Here is a 24,300-nt window from a genome sequence, read left to right as displayed (position 1 = left end):
TCGGAGACAGAGCAGGAAGTTCGCAAACCTACAACAACGTTAAATTTAAAAACCAAAAACAAATTGTCCCGAACATGGATAGCTCCAGGATCAAATAGTCTGCGGGTTGCTATCGGAGCAGGGAAGTCGTTTTGGAAGACAATATATTTATATATAATCGGAAGTTTCTCATTCCCCCCCCTTCTTCCTTCCTTAGCTTAGCATAGGTTAGCTTAGCATAGGTTAGCTTAGCTGGACTTCGCTAACAAGGCGAAGCTAAGGATAGAGAGAGAAGTGAAAAAGGACGGAACCTTTCACCACAGTGCTGCCTCGGTCACAGAGACACGTTCCTGGGTCTAAAATAACCATTATAAGGTTTTTTTTAACGTAACAGGATACTTTAACATCCGGGGTCTTTTTTATTTTAAACCAGGCAGAAAAGTTAAATTCGCCACACACACGCGCGCGCACACACACACAGAGGCAGGCGCGCGCGCGCACTCTGGCACGCGCTGAACGGAAGGCCTGCATGTGTCTGAGGACAGAAATCATAACATTTTTATACTGATTATAATTTCTAACAGTGAAGATGTCGGCCCAGGCGCAGATGAGAGCCATGCTGGACCAGCTGATGGGTACAAGCCGAGATGGTGAGTCATAATAAGTGTGTGTGTTAGTGTGTGTTTCAGGACCAACCGTCTTTAGCTTTAGCTTTAGCACTGAGTGTAGCTGTGTTTCCTCTTTCCTGATTCATTACAAGGGAACTAAAGCTTATAATTAATATTATTCGACCTTAATCTCTGATGTACCGTTAAAACTTCACAACACGTGCACTCAGACACGTCATATACACGTAGACGTGGATCTGTCCAAAAGTATGTGCACCCTGACCATCACACCCATATGTTGATCCTAACACCAAAAGTATGTGTTTTCCCTAAGTTGGAAGAACACAATTATGTGTAATACTACAGTTTAACTTCACTGGACACTGTGTACAGGAACAAAGTTAGCTCTGTGTTGACATGGTGTGGAGGTGAAGGCTGGAGTGAAGAACCCTGACTCTTGACTTAAACCCACTGAACACCATTGGGATGAATCTAGACCTGGAGTCTCCTCAGCAGTCTGATCTTATTGATGCTCTTGTAGCCGAATGAACTCACACTAATCCACACAGCCACAATCTAACATCTAGTGGAAAGACTTCCAGAATAGTGGAGCGTGTTGTAACAGCAAAAGGGAATAAATCTGGAGTGAGATTATTTTATTTATTTATTTTACAGATATACAGATGCGATACAGGTGGTCGGGGTGCATTTACTTTTGCCCACGTACTGTACGAATGTTACAAAACGTGTACCATTGATTGTACAACAGTAGTAACGAATACGTACCGAAAGCTTTATTATGAACTGTAGTTATATTCAGCAAAGCTTTGTGAGTAAAGCTACCACTTTAGAAATTAGCATCACAGAGCATCAGGTGAACAGTTCTTCATTTCAGTTTACAGGTTTCCGAGACCACTGTTTGGTTTGTGTCACAACTTTCAAACAAACTTTGACTTACGAAACTCGTACTGAGGTCACCTATGCCTTTATTAGAGCGTTGTTTGTGTGTGTGTGTGTGTGTGTGTTTTTCGGGTAAAACAGACATTAACAACTACCATGTACTGGTGTGAATCGTTTATTACACACACACACACAAAAAAACAAAGACAAGGTTACAGAAAAAGAAGTAAGTAACTGAAACCCCTTGCAACCTGATGAAGCATAAAACAATTTTACCTTTAGAGTGTTTGGCATGTAGAGAATTCTGAGTAAATATGAGAATGCAACTGAAAAGGTTCGACTGGATTTAGCAGGAGCTGACGGTGCCTCAAGAAACGTCTTTTTTTTTTTGTCCTAGGAGACACAATGCGTCAAAGGATCAAGTTCACGGATGAGAGTGTGTGTAAAAGTCATCTGCTGGAATCCTGCCCTCATGACATCTTATCAGGAACAGTGAGTGTGTGTCTGTTTCGCAGACAGTTTGGGTTTTATAGAAATTTGTGGAACCTTTGAATCATTCTTTTACTTACTTACATACACACATGCATGGTATGATATTATTCCAGCATATTTTATAACACCGTCTACAGAATGTATGTACACAAGCTCAATGTAGACAGTTTATCCTGGCAGTTCATTACATGATTTTTTTCTTGTGAAGAATAAAATGCACTAAATTAGTGTTATGATATTTATCTAATACTATATGATTATATCTCAGCCCTTAATAAAAAGTGCTTAAAGAGCATCATAGACTTAATAAGGAGGAAAAGATAATATCAAGCAACTATCAAACTTTCACTTGTACCTTCTTTAATAAAGCAGCATCTACAGTTACATCTGGATCTGAGTTCAGCAAAAAGTCATATTTCATGGTGCAACACTTGTTTCGTTTTTTCCAAATTCTTTGCCATATTTGTGTCATTCGTTTGTTGTTGTCCTGTACGGTTCACCATAGGACGTTAACAGATTTCTGAGATTCATGACCAGCGTGCCATTATAGAAATACACATGCAGACTTTTATTTCCTGACCTATAAAACCTCCAAACTTCCTCTTCACTCGCTGATCCTCTGTGTGTGTGTCTGTGTCCTGTGCAGCGTATGGACCTGGGCGAGTGTTTAAAAGTGCACGACCTGGCACTGAGGGCAGACTATGAGATCGCCTCTAAACACCAGGAGTACTTCTTCGAGCTAGACGTGAGTGTGACATAAGAACTCTCTTGGACACTGTAATGTTTTTGATCAGATGACGGGATGTTCAATATGTAGTGCACTATTTATGGAAGCGGCATTTGCTGCTAAATAACTTTAATCCTGTAATGTCTTTCGATAAGTAACGTACAAATATTGTGCCCCTCGATGAGAACTCAAGAAGTGCACTGGTTCAGTTTGTGAGTTTCCATAGGAACAGATGTCTTCTCAGACAACTTGACCAGCCGAAAGTAAATGATTCCTGGCTTAATTGGCTCCCATAATTTCTTGTCCTTGGGTTTGATACAGGAAAATAGCAGTGTGGGTGTTGAGTAATGATCAGAATCCATAACGTACAGATCGTTTTCATTATTTCACATTTTATGTTGCCTTAGAGATTTCTATGTCTGGTTTTTATAAGCACTAGCTAATACAGCCAAAGTGATGCATTTAACCGAATATACATCTTTCAGCTTTATGGAAACATTTATCGGGAAAGGTTACGTAGGTAAAAAAGAATTGTGTGTGTGTGTGTGTGTGTCCAGGCTGCCGAACACTTGCAGTCCTTTATCGCAGACTGTGACCGGAGGACCGAACTCGCCAAGAAACGTCTGGCTGAGACTCAGGAAGAGATCAGTGCAGAGGTTGCTGCTAAGGTAACTGTGAAAGTGAAAGTGACGTGACATACGGCTAAGTATGGTGACCCATACTCAGAATTCGTTCTCTGCGTTTGACCCATCCAAAGTGCACACACACGGAGCAGCAAATGTTTAGCCACTAGGACATAAAAACAAAAAGGATGGAGATTATAACTGAGATGGTTGTATTAACATTTTGGCTCATTAAGGAACTATAAAAAATTAGTTTACTCTGTATTTTTGTGCATGACTGCTTTCTTTGATGCCTGAAACTCATAGAGAGACTGTTGTTTGTTCTTTGAAACTATTTTTTGAGCTGAAAGGATGTCAGTTAGGTAGCACTGAAACGGACGCTTTGCACACCTGCTGTACAGCTGACAGGAAGTTTGCCACAGTGCTCAACATCACATTTCTTAATTGTTATGTAAATGTCAGTCTTCAAAATGCACCCACGTGTTTCCCATGTTCCCTATCTGAGTTTAAAAACTTTCTCCATCCAGATGTTGCTGCTGCAGGAATCACTGCTTTGCCATGAACCCAGACAAGAAAAATAGTTTTTGGGTTTCAGGTTTAGGCAACTAAATTTTTTTGTCCATCTCATTCTTCATCACCCTTTTCTGATTCTTCTTATTATTAATTGGGATAATATTAGGATTTAGACACTGGGATGTGTTGGCTGAGTGTGTTTGTGTGTGTGTGTTTCAGGCGGAGCGTGTGCACGAACTCAACGAGGAAATCGGGAAGCTGCTGGCACGAGCGGAGCAGCTGGGTGGAGAGGGAAATGTGGACGAGGCCCAGCAGGTTCTGGAGAAGGTAGAGAAAACACGAGCCCTCAAGAAAGAGGCAGAGGTCAGTTTGTTTCAGCAGCTCTTTTGAAGAGAGATACACTTCACTGACACTTCACACACAAACACACATGCACTGATCTGCATGTTCATGTAAACTGAATTAAGTCAGTAGTGATGGGAGTGATTGTGTGTGTGTTATTTTAGGACGTATACCGGAACTCTATGCCAGCCTCCAGTTTCCAGCAGCAGAAGCTGAGGGTGTGTGAGGTTTGCTCTGCCTACCTTGGCCTCCATGACAATGACCGTCGCCTTGCCGACCATTTTGGTGGGAAACTGCACCTGGGCTTCATTGAGATCCGGGAGAAGCTTGAGAAACTGAGAGTGAGGACAGGAGCATGCATCAGTCACCACACTTTTTTTTTTTTTTTAGATCTGTTAGATACGAAATGACACCTTCAATCCTTAATGTCTCTGTCTGTCTCTGTCTGTCTGTCAGAAAGCAGTGGTGGAAAAGCAGGAGCGGATGCGCATGAAGCGGCGGGAGGAGAGGGAGCGAGAGGAGGAGAAACAGAGGGAGTGGGAGCTGGAAAGAGAGAGGGAGCGTGAACGTGAGAGAGAAAGAGAGCGCGAGAGGGAACGCGAGAGGGAACGCGAGAGGGAGAGAGAGCGCAGGAGGTGAGTTACTCTCATAGGATTGTTAAAAATGTTCTGTGTCATAAAATCATATAATAGCATATGACTTTGTAGAGATTTCTAAACTTTTGTGCCGCTTTCTCACTCCCTCCTCCTCTCTTTCTCTCTCTCCTTCCTCCTCTGTCTCTTTCTCTCTATCTCTCTATCCCTCACTCTCTATCTCAGGTCCAGATCTCGCAGTGGGGAAAGATACAGGTGAATGTGTGTGTGTGTAGGAACAGAGCTGAGTAAAATTAAAATGTAAATTTTACAATGCACAAATACATGAAGCTGGTCATACATAGATTTGATCATACACAAGCTTACAGACTCACATGATTAGGTAGTGTTGTGATGGACAGGAATGAGTATGTCTGGCTCTGGCCCTCCCACCATAACAGCACATTTATGGACTCCTCACAGATTGCTGTAGCAGTGTTAGAATTTGAAGTTGTCTTCAGATGATCAGGAGCATGTCTGTTACTCCACTCAGGAACAAGATTTTTGTTCTGTGAGATGGAACACAGCTGAAAAATGACATGGACATAACAAAGCCATAAGATTTTGTGTCCGTGTGTCAGGGATGGTGGAAGCTCGTCATCTCATCGCTCGCGGAGACGTCGTTCCTCCCATTCGAGAGACCGGGACCGAGAGAGGAAGCACAGACATAAAGAACGCCATCGCTCTCGCTCTCACTCTCACAGGAGAAAGAAGAAGAGGTGCGCTTTTCACATTAATTATACGCCTTCATTTATTTTATGGAACACAATAATAATAATGGTACATGATGGAATCTTGGCTATTACAGGTCATATCTAACATGTCTGGCGATCTTTAGTTTTGCTTAGTATTATGATTGGTCAGAATGTGGAGTAAAAACTGATCAACATAAGCTGGTTAGCTAACTTCAAATAGTATGAAAGTGTTGTTGTTGTTTTTTTTCTTTTTTCATTAAGGAAGTTATATAATTAAAGGGATTGAACAGTATGATTTAAAGAGATTAAAAATTCTTTTGATTTCTCTTTAATTATTTATCTCAGGTCATCACACACCCGAGAGCAGGAGCATCCTCAATCGCAGGAGCAATGGAGGGAGTATGGAGGAGAGGACCGGTGGAGAGAAGACGGCTACAGGGATGTGGAGCGAGAGCCGGGCGAAAGAGAGAGGTCGATCTCTTCCCCGGAGATGGGCAGACTGAGGGGCAGAGAAAGATCTGTTTCTGTGGAGAGAGAGAATCACTCCAGCTCAGAGGAGAGGGAATCGGGAGAGATATAAACAGATTGATAGAGAATGATGACGATTGCTTTGCTTTCACATGACTTTCTGTTCTTGTTCCTTATTTCTTTGTGATAGCTGATTTGGATGAGTTTGGCAAAGATGCACGTAACATCGGATGTCCATCACAGATCTGAATATCAGCACAATTAGGCCTTATTTACAACAACACATAGACATGCTGTGTTTCTGATATTCTTTTGACGACTAAACATTAAAAGAAATATAGTTAAACACATTTTCAACGTAGTTCGGTGAGATTTTGTGAGAATGTCAAAACTGCAGACCAAAAGTGTGAAGCCCCACAGTTAGCTAATATGCACCTAAGTTTAAATAAATTCACTAAAGTCCACTTAATATTTATGCCCTCCTGTCAACACTTTCCCCAGCTAACCGATTTAGCCACCTTTACATCTCTGACCAGTTTTCTAAATTGTAATTAACGGATTAACTTTAATCATCACAGAATACAGCTGACTTCATATGAAATTTTAAAACTTGCCTAATAATCTCTGAAATTTTTACACAAGAAAATAGTCTGAAAAAGCTGAGGTTTTGTCTACTGTGAGACTCGGCCATCAGGGCTGCAGATAGATGTCATTTATCCAACCGTCCTGTTATCCACCTGGATTGTACCGAGCTGGTTCTCTGCATGATGCCCCCCCTCCACTGAGATACAAATCTGCAGAGTGAAGAATCCAGTTAAACGTTGTTTGCTTACTAGATGCAGTAAAAATGCTGGGCATATAAATAACATTTTGCAAATGTATTTCGAACAGGTTTACACACCCTGACCCCGGGTGTTAAGTTTGCTGATTCTCGTGCTCCAGGTGTGACCAGGTTTAATAGGTGTGTGCTAGTGGGAAGCTGTTTAGTGCCAGAGATTGACACGTGATATTCATTCATATATGGACGGCGCAAACTGCTATCTGCCAGCCAAGCAAAACAGAGTGGAGGGAGAACCCAATTCATGTTACAGCAATTTAATGTGAGGGATTCTCACTTGTCGATATGTTCGGCTACCACAAATGATGTGTATTTTCTTTCAAGAACATGAATCTTTTTTTTGTTTGTTTGTTTTTGTTTATTACTGTTATTAAAAAAATGGTAACTGATGCTTAAGATGTTTTTACAGCTGCTATGAAGCTGGAGCTATTTGTTAACAAGCTGCTTTATGGTGGAACCCAAAGAGGGTTTTCTGCTGACAGCTAGTCACCTTTAAGGAATATTTCAGCACGTTTTTACCTAATCACTGGTTACCGTATGTGGTGTGTATGTGCAGTGAACATTAAACAAAGGTTCTGATGCATTTTCTTGTACAGACAGCAGAACATGATGTTGCTGAGACACTTATAGACCGCCCTAACGAGTGCCCTTACCTTTTCTGTATGTGAAAATCTGTTTCGATTTGTTTATGGTCATTGCACATGTTACCCATGCAGTAGATGGAGTTTAGGTTAAAAAAAAAAGATTTGCAAAAGATTTTTCTTCATTTCTCACTGTTTGAGCATACAAAATTTTCTTTAACAATTTTCTAAATTCTAAATACATTGTCTCAATTAATGAGCAAGTTAAAAAGCAGTTTTGGCCAAAACTGGTTTCATGTGGATGCGAATTTGTTCTTTGCTAGAATTTCTTTAAAAAAATAAAATAAAATAGACAATGTTTTCTATCTTTAGAAATGTGAATCTCAGCTCCTGATGCCTGGAAGCCTTCAAATATACATGTTTTCATTATTCCACCACCACATTTCCTTGCAAAATCAAGTGTGTTAAAAAAAAAAGATTGAACACCTAATGATCCTGAGGCCCAAAGTTTGCTTGTTAACCAGTACTTACAGATTCATATGTTTTGTGTTTTTCTTCTCTTTCTTTATTAGATTGAAAGCTAGGGGTGTGTTGACAGAATATGAGTATACAATAATGCTTACATGAAACCTGAGCATCAATGAACTGTGAATCTAAAACAGACAAAAAAAAAGACTTTAGCTACTTTCACCATCCATCCTGATGTACTGACTAAAGACGGTGTGTTAATTCAGTACTACAACATTCTGTTTAAGAGGTAGCTTTCGTTTACTTTGGAAACAAACAATACCACTTTCTTCCATGTTTATTTGTACGTTCAGGTTGTATATCTCAAAGGCCAACTGTTTCTGTAAGTATGTTGTGTGCACAACTGTTTTATCTTATTTTATTATTATTTTTCTTTTTGGAGTTTGCTGTTAAGTTTTCTGAAAAAACCTGACGCAAGCAATTAAATAAAGGCGTTTGGAAATTATAAATTAAAATGTTTTCAGATGTTTTTCTGTCTCTCTCAGTGCGACACTGGGATGACGCCTGAATTCAAAATGGCCGACCATTTAACTGAGGGAGACGTTTAAGTTAGCACGATGCTAACTGTTTCATTATACAGCGCGTGAAGAAAAAAGCAGTCAAAAGTATCAACATTTACCTCAGAAATTTGGTTAAATCTGATGTAAAAGGGTTAAGTACACAACTACACTTAGCGGCAACCTTTAATCAGGATGTTTAACGCTGTTATAGTGTTTTATTGTCGGGGGTTTCTATTGACAGGAGGAATAAATGTGCCACACGTCCAAAAGGGGGCAGCAAAGCGTTGGTTTAAAAAAACATGGTGACGGAAGTGACGACAGAGTCTTTGAAAAGAAGCGGCAGCAGGAACTACAGCAGTCTTGTTTAAATGATAAATAAATAAACAAGCGTTTGGTTTTAAAAGACTATAAAATGTAACATGGCATTACTGACACCTTACAGCAAAATCCCTGAACCGAATACAGCAACCATTCTAGTAAGTATCGAGCTGAAGTGTGTTGTTTTTTTGTTTGTTTACACAGTGAGCAGTTAGCTAGCTAGCAGCTTTATATCTGTTTTATTCTGTCAGCTAGTTGAAAACGAGGAGAAGTTTCAGTCCAAACTAGCTGAGGCTATAGTGCAGAGGGAACAAGACGCCAACGTCAACGTGTAAGTCATCTGTATGTTTAAATAGTCTGTATATTTACGTAATCTGCATATTTACATAATCTGCATATTTAAATAAATGCCCTTTTTATTAGATAGTGGGAAGTTTTATAATCAAACATTCTCAATTCTTTAACTTTAACTTTAATAGTCTTTGGTTATGGCACATGTTTTTATGATAATTTCTATCAAAATTGCAGACAAAATGAAACCGTAGACGTGATTAGCTGGGATATAATACAACAAGAACACTGATTAGTTGTTGTTTTGTCCTTAGGGGTGGGGTTTGCTCAGTGATAACACTGTGATCACTGATTGGTTGTTTGGGAGTAAATGAGATAAGGGATTTGTTGTTTGGGAGCGACGGCGATTGATGATTTGTCACTGAGAACAATGTTGTTCACTGATTGGACATTGAGAACATGAGAACTCACACAAGTTCAGATATATCAGGAAAAAAAAACAAATTGGAGTAAAAATGTTATTTCTGTCTTTGATGCCATCTTGAATTGTTCCTCATCTGATTGTTCCGACCCGTTTCAGGCGGCTGGCTTGTAAACTTCCTCTCCCTGTGGAGAACAGTGAGACTCGACCCCGTGTGGATCTGGTGGTGTTTATAGTGAATCTCTTGTCTGAACGCAGGTAACCTCCATCGCACTCTGCTCTCAGACATGAACTGATGTCATTTTACTACTTTTACAAAGTGGGAATTGAACACATCTTGGTTCATCTTTCTTACCTCTGTTGCCATGTTTCTGTTCTCACACATCCTTAGTCTTCAGGTGGTGGAGAATTCCCTCAATCACCTGAGATCAGATTTTTTCCTCGGGAAGGTGTGCTTCTTGGTCACTGATGGTATGTGATTTCTTTATCTGTAGATGTACTGAACATCATTAAAACAGCATTGCGTCATCTTCTAGCTCCTTAGCAACTCACTGAAATATTATAGCAACCACATGTGATCACAGCTTTCTTTAGATGTCTTTTAAAACTTTATTATATTTTCTTCATGCTTGTGTGTGTGTGTTTACTCAGCACGGTGTAGCGCTCTGGCTCAGGAGCGTTTAATAAGTGTGAAGAAACTTGCTGCATCTCACCGCTGTCCTGTAATCTGCGCTGAACACCAGGTACAACACGTCACCAGCAGCACTGCTTATCTCTACACTACCCTTCTGAACACACTGTGTATGTGAATGTTTTAGTCTTGTCTCCATTCATTCGTCTCAGGAAACATCTCATTTCATGAGCTCATCTAAATGGGTTGTGTTTCCTGAAAAGGAAACTGTTGTGTGAGTAAAGAGGAACAGTGCAGCCTGAGTGGAGCAGGTCTGCATAAAACACAAAAACATTTACATTGAATACTAACAGCAATGAATTATTCGGAGTATTAATCGCTTATGTTAATTATCTAAAAGTTTTTTCTTTTGTCTAAATCTTTATTAAATGTGTATTTTTTTTTTTGGAGTTAGCTAGACCTAGCTTAAGTGTAGAGGTTCATTTTCAGACCTCATCTGTTCATTTTCATGTCAGATTGTTGGAGCCTGTAACAGGAAGGTGATTAGATGGAAATGACCTTTTTTTTTTTTTAAACATATGTAATATAACATCCTTGTGTGTGTCTCATGCGTACAGACAGAGGACGGTGTTAGCATGGCAGCGTCGAGACTTCTCACTATCCTGAAGGTGTCGGCCGGTCTGTCTCCCGTGGCGACCACGGCGTTGTACCTGTCCACTCTGACCCGCTGCACCGTGCCCTCAGAGCTCGATGAAGACTGACCTCTCGCTCCTTTTCCTTTCTGTGATCCCTTTCAGTTCCTGTATCGGTGTCATCCTATGTCTGCATGCTTGCTGTGTCCAGTAGTAATTATAGGAAATTTGAAGGAAAAAAACATGTTTTATACAAAGTAAAACGTTCCACTGAGGTGTGCCAGGTTATCAGTTTGCTAACAGATACGCAGATTTATTTTTTAAGTAAGTGCACACATTTTATTTCACTTCTTTATACTGCACCTTAGCAACACCAGGTAGCGCTGTATCCCAGACAAACGTGCTGTTCTGATGCTCATCGTCCTCCTGTATAAAGTTTTTTTATACAATGTAGATATATTGCAGTAGCCGTATGGTTTGTGTATGACTTCTGTGTTTTTAATACTCTCTTGTCTTTTGATGTTACGGTGTTCGTTAATAAACCATGACATTGTTCAACATGACAGCAACAGAAAGGGAGTGCAACATTATTAGATAAAAATAAAATTGTTGTAGAATTAAATTAGTAAAAGCATTCGTAGAAAGTAGCAGTAGAAAGTATGACAGTGCAGAGAGATTTGAACTCGGCTTTCTTTCTTTCTTTGTCTGTCTCTCTCTTTTCCTTTCTTTTTTACTTTCTCTCTATTTGTCATGTTCTTTCTTTTAAATCTCTCTCTTTTGTCTCTTTCTTTAAGCCTTTATGCATCCACAAATTTTGTTTCCATAGACTGCTCCTTTTTTATTTAGCACAAAAAAACCTTTTGAATCTTTTTTCATTTCTGTTTTTCACTAGAGGGTTTTACCTTAGTGTTGCCACATTCTGTTCAAGAGACTTATGGATGGATTGTGAGGTATTTTGCTGACAGTTTATGACAGAAATTTTAAAAAACATGCCAGGAAAAGAAATTGACAGGCATTTGGCATAATTTTTTTTTTAATGAGCTCATTACTATAAATTCTCTTTATGGTTGCAGAATAAGTGTTGCTGAAGGTGTAAACTCTGCCGCCACCTCTGGTGATCTTGGTCACAGTGTACTTGTATAACCTTGAAATTCAAAGTCGTCTCTCAAAGGCGAACACCCCCCTTCCCCCGTCTCTCTCGCTCTTTCCCCTCCTCCCCCCTTCCTCTCTCTCCTAATTCACCTGTTGCCAACTAACCTGTGCGCCAGATTTCTGTACTCTCAATTCCCTCAGTGGAAACTTTATCCAGTACACCAAAGAAAGGAAAAAAAAAAACTTTTATGTTCTCAATCCGTATTCCTCTCTCTCTCTCTCTCTCTCTCTCTCTCTCTCTCTCTCTCTCTCTCTCTCTCTCTCTGTCATGATAGGGTCTGACCCCATATTGTGACCACCTTATCTTTGACAATGTGCACTGGAGCAATCACATGTATAGATATCCTGTCTTGTACAAATACGCAAACACAACACAGACCCTGTGATGTTAAGAAAAAAAAACAGCTGCAGTTTTAACATGTCTCACCTTGTTTACCACAATAATCTTGTGTGCTTTCACTGTATTAAAATAAGGGGCTGTAATCTGGCCCTCTCCTTGGCCATCCCCTCCTGTCCGATTGCACCGTCCTCCCTGTGGGCCAGCCTTTTGTCCCGTGCCCCCAAACAGGGGCACCTTCAGTTACTGAATTGTGTGTCTGTTCCAGGTGCTGATAGATTGGTGGAGCAGGATTAAAGTGGCTACGTTACTGAATGCACGTACTGCTTTCACCCTCACCCGCCTTTCCATGCCTGAAAGCTCACAATGGGTGGTGTGTGTGTGTGGGGGGGGGTGGCTTTTTATAGTGATTTATAAATATTTTGACCCTGAACCTTTAAAAAAAAGGAAATTAAGATACCATATGGACATGTGTCAGACCCTCTTAAGTTTGTTAGAGATCTATGAGACATCACAGAGTTCAGTTGCAGTAGTTAAACTGAAAACACTGTTCAGTTGAAATAACACTGTTGATGCGTTTACAGTAGGCTTGTTGCAGTAGTCTCCCGTCACATGCGACGAATTACGGCTTAAATGTCTAAAGCTTGAAAAATTAACGTGTGTCAATTAGCATTACTGTTCTAGCTGCTGTTGGTCTCCTTAGTAATTATTAATAGTATTTATTAATGTTACTGTGCTGTCAATATTTCAGGCCTAAATGAAGGATTAAGATCAGGACTGTATTAAATTAAACGTTTCTTACCTGGACTAAAATTATTCTTATTGGATTTATATTGTTATAGTGCTACATTAGTGCGATGTCGGGTTTGTTTGGAGAGAGACTAGAGAATTACATCATCAGTCTGAAACCCTCAAAACCTGCAGAGCAATGTGCACAACATTACCAAGTACGCGCTGCACACTGGAGCTTCGAGCAGTCAGCGTCCAGCTGTAAACTGGTTAACTGTCTGTTAGCTATTTGAAGGCATGTTTGCTCTGCTTACCCATAACCCCCCTGTTTGTATCGCACTGTCAAAACACTTAAGCATAGCTTTAACAGGACAAATAGTAATCTACCGTCCAGCTCTTGCGTCGTCTGCTGATTCCTTTTTCTAATGGGAACTGATGCCAACGGTTTTGTTGAAACTTCTGTCTGAAATATATTTGGTTCCACTGCTTCCTGCTAAAATGCACTTGATTACAAGGCATTTCTTAAAGAGCTGGGGCTTCTCTACTGTGTGAGTATTTGCACGAATCGCAGTGTCTCCAGAGGAAATGTGTGTGCATACTGTCATCTCCACTTTCCTGCCCTGCCTCTTCCTCACACACATTAAACCCCCAAAGGAAACATTCAGGAGACACTTATCTTATTTTCTCCGTTACACAATCAGGCAGTTTCCCTAAAGATCACACACGCACTCAGGACACTGGAGATAGGCTAGAAGCCTCAGAAACCAGATGCTCCTTTTCAGAGAGGACAATGAACTCACAGAGAGGCACTGAGACTCGGACTAAATGACGTTTACGGGCTTAAAGCAGTTGTGTGATGAAGATTCTGCACAGAAAACCTGCAGTGATCTAGTCCACTGACCGTTAGAGTTATTGCTGACTCTCAAGTTCCATTGAAACAACATTTGTAGCTGTGTAATTGCTGTCTGTTGTTCTGCTCTGTGTGTTGACTCCCATCTAATATGGGAAAGGGGCTGCAACCTGCCATCTATGATATCATGCACAGTTCAGGTCTGGCATGCTGGTGGCACTGGTGATCTTTTAATGCATAAACAGAATTAATTGCCATACCAATGCCCCTGTTCCTCTTTCTATTTTTGTCTCAATCGCTGTCCAAATATTCATCTCTCTCTCTGGTCCAGACCCCGTCTGTGCCATGGCTTTAGCTTGGTCCAAACTGTGCTGTTTGAAACATGCTGTTCCCCTGCAGGTGTCATCTCAGTGTGTCTGTTTGTCCCTCGGTTTCATGTTCAGGAAGTGGCTTGATGCAGTCTTCATTGATGTACCGTACACTCTACACTGTCTGTTACCTTCTGTTTCTCACTTTTTGTTTTGTATTGTTAGCTCAGGCATCCGAATCGATTTGTTCTTAAGAGACTTTGATAGTAAGTAGTTTTTTAGTCAGTGAAAAAAATCAGTACTGTAAAATCTGCCTTGGTGTCTTTGCGTCTCACCTTTTCAGCAGTGAGGCACTGGTTAATCGTGAGCTCCCACAGCCTCGTCTCTTGTGGGTTTTTTTTTTGTTTTCCCCATAGTTGAGTTTTCACTTGTTGTCTGGACTTTTCTTCTTGATAATGGATTAGCTCTGAAAATCTGTATTTTGACCCCAGTGTGCTAACGGTTTCTGGATTAACTGGATTAATTCTGGTTTGAAAATGAATAAAACACATCCTGCACCTCACACCCACAGGTTACAACAAGTTTTACAAAGTAGGACAGACATGCTCCACGGCACGTAGCACTCTCATTTTCTCTGTTGTGAAATGTCTTCACAATAAAAACGATCTTATTAACATTTGAAAATTCAGGATTCTTCCTAAACGCCTCCCATAACGAAAATCCGCAGCATGTACAAACTCAAACATGCGTTTGTGACTCGAATAAGAAATTACGAGTAAATCTGTACAGAAATCAAATCAAATTAAGTTAAAGCATCAATTTAGCAGTTTATATGTTTTGCGCAGGCATAAAAAAAATTTAATACCAGCTATTAACTGCATCTGCACCCAAACTCACTCCCGAGACATTAAGCTAATATTTTTAGTATGTTTTGTGTTACGTTGATGCTTATGTTTTTACACTAAATAGTCAGATTAATAAATTGCCTTTTCTGTACGTCTGTGCATCTTTCACATAGTTTTTATCTGGGAAAGTGAAGGTAACGTACCGTATTTTAAATTTTTTAATTTCATATTTATAATATTTTTTATGTATACATATTTTATACATAAAATAGTTCATTTGATCAGGCGCCAACAATCGTCACAGGTCACTAGTGTGTTGGAATTGTGGAAAGGAAAGGTGACCTCCTGCGCAACAAACACTCAAGTGTAACACTACACTTTTCCAGCTACTGCAGACGTGACTGCTCACACCTCCTCTTCATACCAATGCCACCACATAGACATATAAATATACCTTTATCTTTGTGTCTGCTTCTGTTCTCACAAAAAGTGCTGAACCTATTTTCAGATTATAAAACCTACACCCAAAGCCACAGGCTCCTTCAGAGCCCCCAGCAACTGCAGAGCAATGATACACACAGAGACAAAGCAGAGCTATGCCAACACTCTCCAGCTGTCATGGAGAGCGAGTGGGACCAGTGGCAGACTGTTTTATGCTGTGCTTTCCTGAAGGTGATACTGATGTCCTGTGCTTGTCAGTTGATTTCAGTTGGCCGCATTGATTTATAGTCTGTGCCAAAACAAGCAGAGGTTGTTGCAGCTGCAGTCACGTACACAACCATGATAAGAAGTGTGAAAAAGAGCCTGATGCTGTGTGTGTGCATGTGCTTGTGCATGTGTGTGTGCACGCCAGTGAAAATGCTGGCTTTGATAATACATTTCGTAATCTAAAGCAAAGGAATTTTGAAGTTTCAAATCATTTCCTCCTGCAGCCATTTTGTGTAAATTTCAAAATTTACATGTTTGTCAAAAGTTTTATGTTTATGTTTATTAAAAAAAAAAAAAAAAACAGCTACAGCATCTATACTACAAACCCGATTCCAAAAACGTTGGGACACTGAACAAATTGTGAATAGAAACAGAATGCAATGATGTGGAAGTTTCTGATCTCAGTATTTTATTCAGAATACAACATAGATGACATATCAAATGTTTAAACCGAGAAAATGTGAAAAATCATTTTAAATGAAAAATAAGTTGATTTTAAATTTCATGGCATCAACACATCTCAAAAAAAAAAGTTGGGGCAAGGTCATGTTTCCTACTGTGCGCCATCCCTTTTTATAACAGTCTGCGAACATCTGGGGACTGAGGAGACAAGTTACTAATATTGTCCCATTCTTGTCTAATACAGGCTTCTGGTTGCTCAACAGCCTTAGGTCTTCTTTGTCTCATCTTCCTCTTTATGATGCGCCAAATGTTTTCTATGCGTGAAAGCTCTGGACTGCAGACTGCCATTTCAGTACCCGGATCCTTCTTCTATGCAGCCGTGATGTTGTAATTGATGCAGTATGTGGTCTGGCATTGTCATGTTGGAAAATGCAAGGTCTTCCCTGAAGGAGACGACGTCTGGATGGGAGCGTATGTTGTTCTAGAACTTGGATATACCTTTCAGCATTGATGGTGCCTTTCCAGATGTGTAAGCTGTTCATGCCACACGCACTCATGCATCGCCATACCATCAGAGATGCAGGCTTCTGAACTGAGCTCTGATAAGAACTTGAGTCGTCCTTGTCCTCTTTAGTCTGGATGACGTGAACAATTCAATAATTCGTCTGACCACAGAACAGTTTTCCACAGTCCATTTTAAATGAGCCTTGGCCAAGAGAAAACAGCTGTGCTTCTGGATCATGTTTAGACACGGCTTCTTTTTTGACCTATAGAGATTTAGCCAGCAACGGAGAATGGCAGTGGGTTGAGATCACAGGCATCCAGTATGGATTTCCGGGCTTGACCCTTACGCATAGAGATTGTTCCAGATTCTCTGAATCTTTGGATGATATTATGCACTGTAGATGATGGGAACTTCAAACTCTTTGCGATTTTTCTCTGAGAAACTCCTTTCTGATTTTGCTCCTCTATTTTTCACCTCAGCTTTGTGGGAATTGGTTATCTTCTGCCCATCTTGACTTCTGAGAGACACGGCCACCCTGAGAGGCTCTTTTTATACCCGATCATGTTGCCAACTGACCTAATAATTTGTAAATTGGTCCTCCAGCTGTTCCTTATACGTACATTTAACTTTTCCGGCCTCTTATTGCTACCTGTCCCGACTTTTTTGGAACGTGTAGCTCTCATGAAATCCAAAATGAGCCGATATTTGACGTGACATTTCAAAATGTCTCACTTTCAACATTTGATATGTTATCTATATTCTATTGTGAATAAAATATAAGTTTATGAGATTTGTAAATTATTGCATTCCTTTTTTTATTCACAATTTGTTCAGAGATCCAACTTTCTTGGAATTGGGTTTGTAAAATTGGAACGATACAGAGAAGATTAACATGGCCCCGGCGCAAGGATGATATTTTTCGGGGATATGGCAGCCTACTGGTTAAAGTGTTGGGCTACCAATTGGAAGGCTGTGAGTTCGATCCCAGGTCCACTAAGCTGCCACTTTTGGGCCCCTGAGCAAGGCCCTTAACCCTCAATTGCTCAGCTGTATAAAAATGAGATAATGTAAGTCACTCTGTATAAGGGCGTCTGTCAAATGCTGTAAATGTAAAAAAGATGTCACTCTTGACTGATGTGTATTATTCAGTGTCGCTTGAAAGTTTGTGAACTCTTTAGAAATTTCGATATTTCTGCATGAATATGACCCGAAACATCATCATTTTCATACATGTCTCAAAAGCAGACAAAATGAACACAATCTAACAAATTAGCTAAAAATATTATACTCCTTCATTTAAGTGTTGAAAATGGAATCAAATTCTTCTAAGTTGTGGTACAGAACAAGCGACACTGCAGCTGTATTAACTGTGTAGAGTTTTCTTTATAGCACTGCGCTATCCTTTCAGACGCCGTTGATTTATTGTCTCTGACAGCCGTGCAGCTGCACATCACAGGTTTAGAGGAATAACACGAGTAAAGTGTAAATAACATGCTGTTATTTAAGAATGCTACAGATAATTATTGATGCTCGGCTGTTTATTACTGCATACGTCATGTTTCATTATTGAACAATTCACGAGATTTGGCTTCATGTTGTGTTTTTTTGTTGTTGTTTTTTTTTTGTACATACTTTTGTTGATTTAACTAAAGAGATAAACTATAGAGTCACGTTATCGAGAGAGAACGGACACGAGGCAGCGGGACTTTGTGAGCAAGAATTTTATTAATGATCACTGGTTAATCACACATTAAAGCATTTTAGTGATACAGCATGGAGATAGATATAGACCAGCAGAACTAATGTGTGCACACACACACACACACACACACACACACACACACACACACACACACACACACACACACACACACACACAGAGTACTACTTGTCCAATTCTTTTCCATTACATTTGGATGAAATGACTTTGCTGTGTAAATAATCTGAGGAGTTGACGGCTAGCAGATATTTGTGAAATTCATTTTAATGAAATTATATCCGTCCATCAGATGTGCTCATTTTATTCAAACCTGCACATTTGGCTTGTTTACAGTGTAACTCGACTTTCCAACACTGTTTTTATGTTTTATTTTGCATGGCCCAAACTCGGGACTATCAGAGATTAACGCAAGAACAATTGGCAGTTGTGCCGTTCTTAGAAGGCTGTCGAATGCAGTCTGTCCACAAACACATTACCACAAACTGCTTTAGTAAATCCTCTTAAACGTTAATCCATCTTATTAATCCAGAAATTCTTAAAAAAAAAGAATAAACCAAATTCATTTTTGAAAATCTCTGTATATCCTATTGACACACCTTTCCATATAAGGCAGAGTGTAAAAGTAACACAAATGACGGCACACGTACGTTCCTAATGACTCAGTCGATAAGAAAACAATTGAACTTCTGTTAGTAATGAACAGTGATTTAGAAAAGAAGTTTTAAAACGGATTTATTTTTTGAATAAAATCAAAGGCTTGAGCTTTTGGACTCATTCATTCATTCATTTCAGCATCTTCTCTGTTGTCAGTCTGGTTTGAGGAGAATGTTAAGTTTGCCTTGGACTCCACAGCTATTGCTTACTACTATAAAGTTAAAGCATTGCTTGCAGAAATAGTAATAATTATAAAAGCCTTGATTATAACCTACTCCCACTGGCTAAATAAACACCCATGTAATTGGCCCCAGTGATGGTAGGGGCTTAAGAGGGTCAGAGGTCATCTAGCCGGCGAAGCCGCACTCTTTGTAGTAGCAGTCCATGTCGTTGATGACGGTAGCCAACACCCTTCTCAGAGCGTCCTGTCCGGCGGCATCGAGACCGGCCTTCTCCTCGAACACCTTCACGATGATCTCACTTATCAGCTGAGAGAGAGAGCAATAATATTAGAGGTGCATCAGTAACGTGTTCTAGTAGAGGCCCAGACATGTCTGTGTTCTGGGTTCTGCAGTTTCCTCCCAGCTCCCAAACACAAGTCACATCTAGCTACACTGAAATTCCTGCTAAGTCTGAATGTTTTTGTAGGTTTTGTAGGTTGAGTGCTACCTTGAAGTTGTTCAGGGGAATCTTATGTATGTTGGCATGGGAAGCAGCCAATGGCTTGAGGATGTCAGCATGCTGTCCCTTTGCCTTGACCAGCTCAGCTAGTTTTTTCAGGACCGTGGTGCCATGTGCTGCGACGTCCTTATTTCCTGCCAGACTACTCTGTGGTAATCCAACAAATTTTGGGAAGAGTTTCTGGCTTTCAGGGTGCTCCAAAAACAGACTGCAAATAGAACAGGACAGCAAGTGTAATAACTGAGTAGAAAAAATAAACAGTGGACTGTAAAATGTAGAGTATTCTAGATCAAGGTGGGAGAACGATGGAGTGAGTGAGGACCATATGAAAACAAAGGTAAAAGCTATCAACATGGCAATCTAAGCCTGCAAAAAGTCCTGGTTCCTTTTGAGACCCAGTTAAAGACTGAGAAAGTAAATGAAAGAGACTATTGTGCAGGCTGTGAGCTCAGCCTATATCAGCATCCTGTTACCTCTGAGTGCACAGACAGGGAAACTCCACAGGGGAGAAAGCAGGTAAGCTGCATCCATCCTTTCTCAGAACAAACAGAAACAGTCTACATTTACATTTTGGAACCTCATGTTTTTAAAGCACTGCAACGTCAATAGCTGCACCAAAGCTTTGGAACCCTGTACTAGAACTAAAATGTTTGAGATATTTTAACTGTTTAAACCATCTGCACTCGATCTAATCGCGTTTGGTGACTCTCTCACTAATGCTGGTGCAAAATCGAACAGTCTCTGAAGTTTACATTCAGTATAGCAACCTCGGTATTCCAGGATCTCCAATCAACAAGCAACTTTTACTATCCTGAAGTCTAGAGTTTCCTGCTACCAGCTGAACCCCATTTGTCTGAATTATACAAGAGCTACGTATTATCATTCTCATTCTCAGTCTCCAGGCGTCTGCATCCAGCCTGATATCTCTGTGTTCCTGCTCCTATCTGAAACCTACATCTGACTTCTAAAGATCTACACTATTTTAAGTTGCTGCACCCATCGGGATGTCTGCATGTTCGTCTTTATGGATAATGGATAATTAACATATTTCTATCTTCAGTAATAAATACATTCACAGCTGCACTATACAAACTGCAATCCTTAGTAATCCTGTTCGTCTTTATGGATAATGGATAATTAACATATTTCTATCTTCAGTAATAAATACATTCACAGCTGCACTATACAAACTGCAATCCTTAGTAATAGCTCTGGCAATTCTTTTTTTTTTTTTTCCCAGAAAGACGTCCCAAAAGGGATTTTTGGAAAAGTGGTTTTGTACAAACCGGGTCAGAATTTCTCCTCCATAACCAGGATAGTCAGATTCCACCTTGCCCCAGCACTTCAGAACCAAGTCAAAGTCAGACATTGTCTGCAGACACACACAACAGAAGACAGTTAGAACCTGGAGGTCATGTAAGGACAAACCTCCTGAATCACAATCCTCCCACAAAACTGACTACATTCTTATATTTAAAGGCATAATGTTTAATATGGAATATTATCAGGAAGACTTTATAACAGTTTGACCTTGGAGGAAAAAAGATTGATGATCCGGAGTAAATTACAACCTCTCTCTCTCTCTCTCTCTCTCTCTCTCACACACACACACACACACACACACACACACACACACACACACACACACACACACAGAGAGAGGCAGTCAATAATGCAACTTTCTTAAAACTTTCAGAACCATAACAGAAAGGTTTAATTGTTTTTTTTTAAATTATTTGATTTAATTATTCCTTAAATAAAAATCAGAACAAAATTACAAATTTGGTTTGTACTTACCAGGACAGTTTTGTTATCAGCTCAGTTGAGACGTTTGTTCAGATTTTTTTCTTGCAGTGCCACTGATACCTGCGTTTAGGGTTTATATACTGTCCTGACAAAATTTTGTCCCCTCAGCTGTCAATTAAACATGCCCACTCCATGCAAATATCAACTCCGTCCCATTTTAGACTCCGCCCACCTGATGCTACTGTATTTGTCCCACCTTTTACTTTCTAACCTATTCCCTTTTTAATCTCTTTATCATATTTTCTCTAATTTTTTCTCAAGCCCCCCCCCCATGGCAACACCCCCCCCCCCACACACACACACACACACCAACCACTTTCTCATTTCCTCCACCTCACATGCATATTGATGCACAAAACATCACGTAGAAGAGTTTAACAGTGACCCGGCTCAGCCTGTGCATGTGACACAGAAGTTATTAGTAGTCATGGGACTTATGTATGCTATGTTGGTGAGTTCAACAGATTTACCATGCACCCTTAAAACCTTAAGGCAAGTATGTGAAAGACTTCAGCCGTTTGTAAAACAGAGAGGTAGAAACAAATAACTCTTAGAACTAAAGGACGTGAAAGAGCTCCTTAATGATAGGTCAATGGTGATAACATGAGATGGACATCCATCATGATAGCAGGTCAGTAGATATAGCATGAGCAACGGATCTGCATTCAATACAAAGCAGAAAACATTATTCTGGGAGTGAATAAGTCATAAAAACGCACCATTTTTTACTCACACTACCTTAGAATTAATTATAGGTTTTGTGAATAAAATGGATCCTATTTCCCCACCAATCTCTGTTACTTCACTCAACCCTAACCCAAGGCAATCCGTAATTCTATCGCAACTTCAGCAGAAGGAAAATTGGTTTGCGGAATACAATATATTGTATTACTTTTTCATTTTTGTGTTGTTTTTTTATTCTTGTCCTTTTCATTACTTGTAGCATAAGGCAGTCCAATCAACCCCATCAGGTCGCAACAGGTTATCAAGCTCTTTCAGGCTGGCACATTAATAATATGCCATCACAAGGAGGTTTGGTGTGTTTCCTAACAGTTTCAAGAGCACAGAGGAGATTCTGGGAGACGAGAAGTTACACGAGGTAAGCTGGGCCATAGAAGGTCAAGACCCCAGCAACAGGACTTGTATCTGCTCCATTGTTAGAGGAGAAACAAGAGGTGATTTGCCAGTGCCCTTCAAAATGACACCCAGAAGGCTATGGATGCATGTTTCTGACCAAACTGTCAGACATGTTCTCCGTGTGTGTGGCACCTTTAATTGTTCCAGGGTACAGGATGAAATCCTCAGAGGCATTGCCAGACCTTATGCTGGTGCAATGGGTGCTAGGGTCCACCTAGTGCATGATGAAGCCTGGCCTCATGTAGCCAGAGTGTGTATTTTTTGGATTACAATCACACTGATGCCAATGACTGGCCCTCATTTTTGCCAAACATAAATCTTATTGGAGCTGGGGTGCTGCCAAGTTGCACCACAGACTATCCAGGAGCTCTCTGATGGTCATACATTTTCAGGAGTTCATGCAGGCATGTGTGGGCTATACAACCTATTGACTTTCAGCTGCTATGATTTATTTTTTACTTTGATTTTCGGTTTTATTTTGAATCCAGACCATTTCAAAAAGCAAAAACCAAACGTATTCACCTTGAATTTCTAATACTTTTGGAGGGGACTGTATATATATAGGAGCCGGTATTTGTATCTGTATTTGTATTTGTATTTGTATTCGAGTAAAATTCAAATTAGGCATAAAAATCCAGTTTTTTTGCGTTACACTTCTGATTTACGTTATAGTGTAAGTATGTTGGATGTTTTTGAACATGTAACAAGGAACGTCATTGAAAAGAAAATAACATAACAGCCATTACCTCATCCATAGTTAAACCAACAACTAATAAAATAGCATTGTGAACATTATGAACCCCACCACCACCCGTCCTTGTTGGAGGATGCTGAACAGACAGAATAAAAACAAATAATACTTCAAAGAACTGTTCTTCTTCTGAAAGAACTTCTTTCTAATGCACAGAATTCCAAGAACTAAACTTTATCAACCCCTGACTGGGAGATCTGGCAGAACAAAAGTTGTATTCTATTTAATACTAAAAGATACAGCAATGCTATTGTCAACTGTCTGCCAAAAAAAGACACAAAGGTTTTTTTTTATGTTTTATGTTTTTAATTCTTTTTTTTTTCTTTTTTTTTATGTTTTTAATTTTTTTTGTTTTATGTTAACGCTAACTTAACCATATTTCACTTGGAAGAAGATAAATGCTTCCACACAGAACTTGAGCAAGTTTATTTTTTACACTCTTTTAGCCTATAGCCTACATCTTGCTGTCTGCGAAAGACAGAGTAACTTAAACGTACCATATAACTCCCACAAGTGCATACAATTCGACACAACTACACAAGCATTGTTTATCCTTTTTAACCGAACATTAACGTTACTCTGTCAACAGCCTATAGTCTAAATGACCGAGCTAACAGAGCTACTGTACGTAAACAGAGCGAACATAAGAGCATCCGACTGCAGACGTCAATAATGCAGCGTAATGAAATAATCTCCCGATCAAACTCCGCTTCCCGAAAGGTTTAAACTGCCTCCGGAACCCAGTTAAGGTACAAAAATCTATTCAACAAAAACAGTGATGCAGTGAAGTGTTTTTTAGCTCAGACGAGACATCTCTGTAGCTGTGTGAGCAGCCTGTCAGTCACCCCTTTTACCCCCCACACCCCCCCGGCTCCTGAACGTCACTCACTCACCCATGCGGGCTGCACTGCGGTCTCATGAGAAAACGCAGCTTTTTGATATAAACTTTTTCTTGTTCCCGAATACAAATATTTTTTAAGTATTTGTTCGAAATAA

General features: G+C 39.9%; 3 protein-coding genes and 1 non-coding gene across 6 annotated transcripts; 3 read left to right on the top strand and 1 right to left on the bottom strand.

Annotated features, from left to right (window-relative positions):
* On the top strand, positions 1-8,381 carry zgc:158803 (LUC7 domain-containing protein). Its single transcript, XM_027136375.2, has 10 exons — positions 1-629; positions 1,885-1,979; positions 2,626-2,724; positions 3,264-3,374; positions 4,062-4,205; positions 4,349-4,525; positions 4,641-4,819; positions 5,003-5,032; positions 5,398-5,535; positions 5,857-8,381. Exons 1-10 carry the CDS (start codon positions 569-571, stop codon positions 6,089-6,091), a joined length of 1,269 nt encoding a protein of 422 aa, XP_026992176.1. The 5' UTR covers positions 1-568; the 3' UTR covers positions 6,092-8,381.
* Positions 8,382-8,411: 30 nt separating this feature from the next.
* On the top strand, positions 8,412-11,282 carry pane1 (proliferation associated nuclear element). Of its 3 annotated transcripts, XM_027136379.2 has the most exons (8): positions 8,412-8,577; positions 8,668-8,902; positions 8,996-9,075; positions 9,616-9,714; positions 9,848-9,927; positions 10,108-10,199; positions 10,300-10,398; positions 10,705-10,846. In XM_027136379.2, exons 2-7 carry the CDS (start codon positions 8,846-8,848, stop codon positions 10,363-10,365), a joined length of 474 nt encoding a protein of 157 aa, XP_026992180.1. In that variant the 5' UTR covers positions 8,412-8,577; positions 8,668-8,845; the 3' UTR covers positions 10,366-10,398; positions 10,705-10,846. The 3 variants fall into 3 exon arrangements, with proteins under 3 accessions (XP_026992180.1, XP_026992178.1, XP_026992179.1); XM_027136377.2 differs by lacking the exon at positions 10,300-10,398 and having other exon boundaries at positions 10,705-11,282; XM_027136378.2 differs by lacking the exon at positions 10,300-10,398 and having other exon boundaries at positions 10,108-10,257; positions 10,705-11,282.
* Positions 11,283-17,394: 6,112 nt separating this feature from the next.
* Positions 17,395-17,499, top strand: LOC113636426. The gene has a single exon (XR_003439047.1). It is a non-coding gene; the product is annotated as a U6 spliceosomal RNA (small nuclear RNA).
* A 759-nt stretch (positions 17,500-18,258) lies between these two features.
* Positions 18,259-21,554, bottom strand: mb (myoglobin). The gene is made up of 4 exons (XM_027136459.2): positions 21,408-21,554; positions 20,897-20,982; positions 19,599-19,818; positions 18,259-19,417 (listed from the first exon to the last, which is right to left on the bottom strand). Exons 2-4 carry the CDS (start codon positions 20,977-20,979, stop codon positions 19,277-19,279), a joined length of 444 nt encoding a protein of 147 aa, XP_026992260.1. The 5' UTR covers positions 20,980-20,982; positions 21,408-21,554; the 3' UTR covers positions 18,259-19,276.
* Between the last annotated feature and the right edge of the window lie 2,746 nt (positions 21,555-24,300).

Source organism: Tachysurus fulvidraco, chromosome 18 (assembly GCF_022655615.1).
Source record: "Tachysurus fulvidraco isolate hzauxx_2018 chromosome 18, HZAU_PFXX_2.0, whole genome shotgun sequence".
Lineage (NCBI taxonomy): Eukaryota > Metazoa > Chordata > Actinopteri > Siluriformes > Bagridae > Tachysurus > Tachysurus fulvidraco.
The sequence above is the reverse complement of the archived record's forward strand: the minus strand, read 5'-3'. Positions and strand labels throughout refer to the sequence as shown.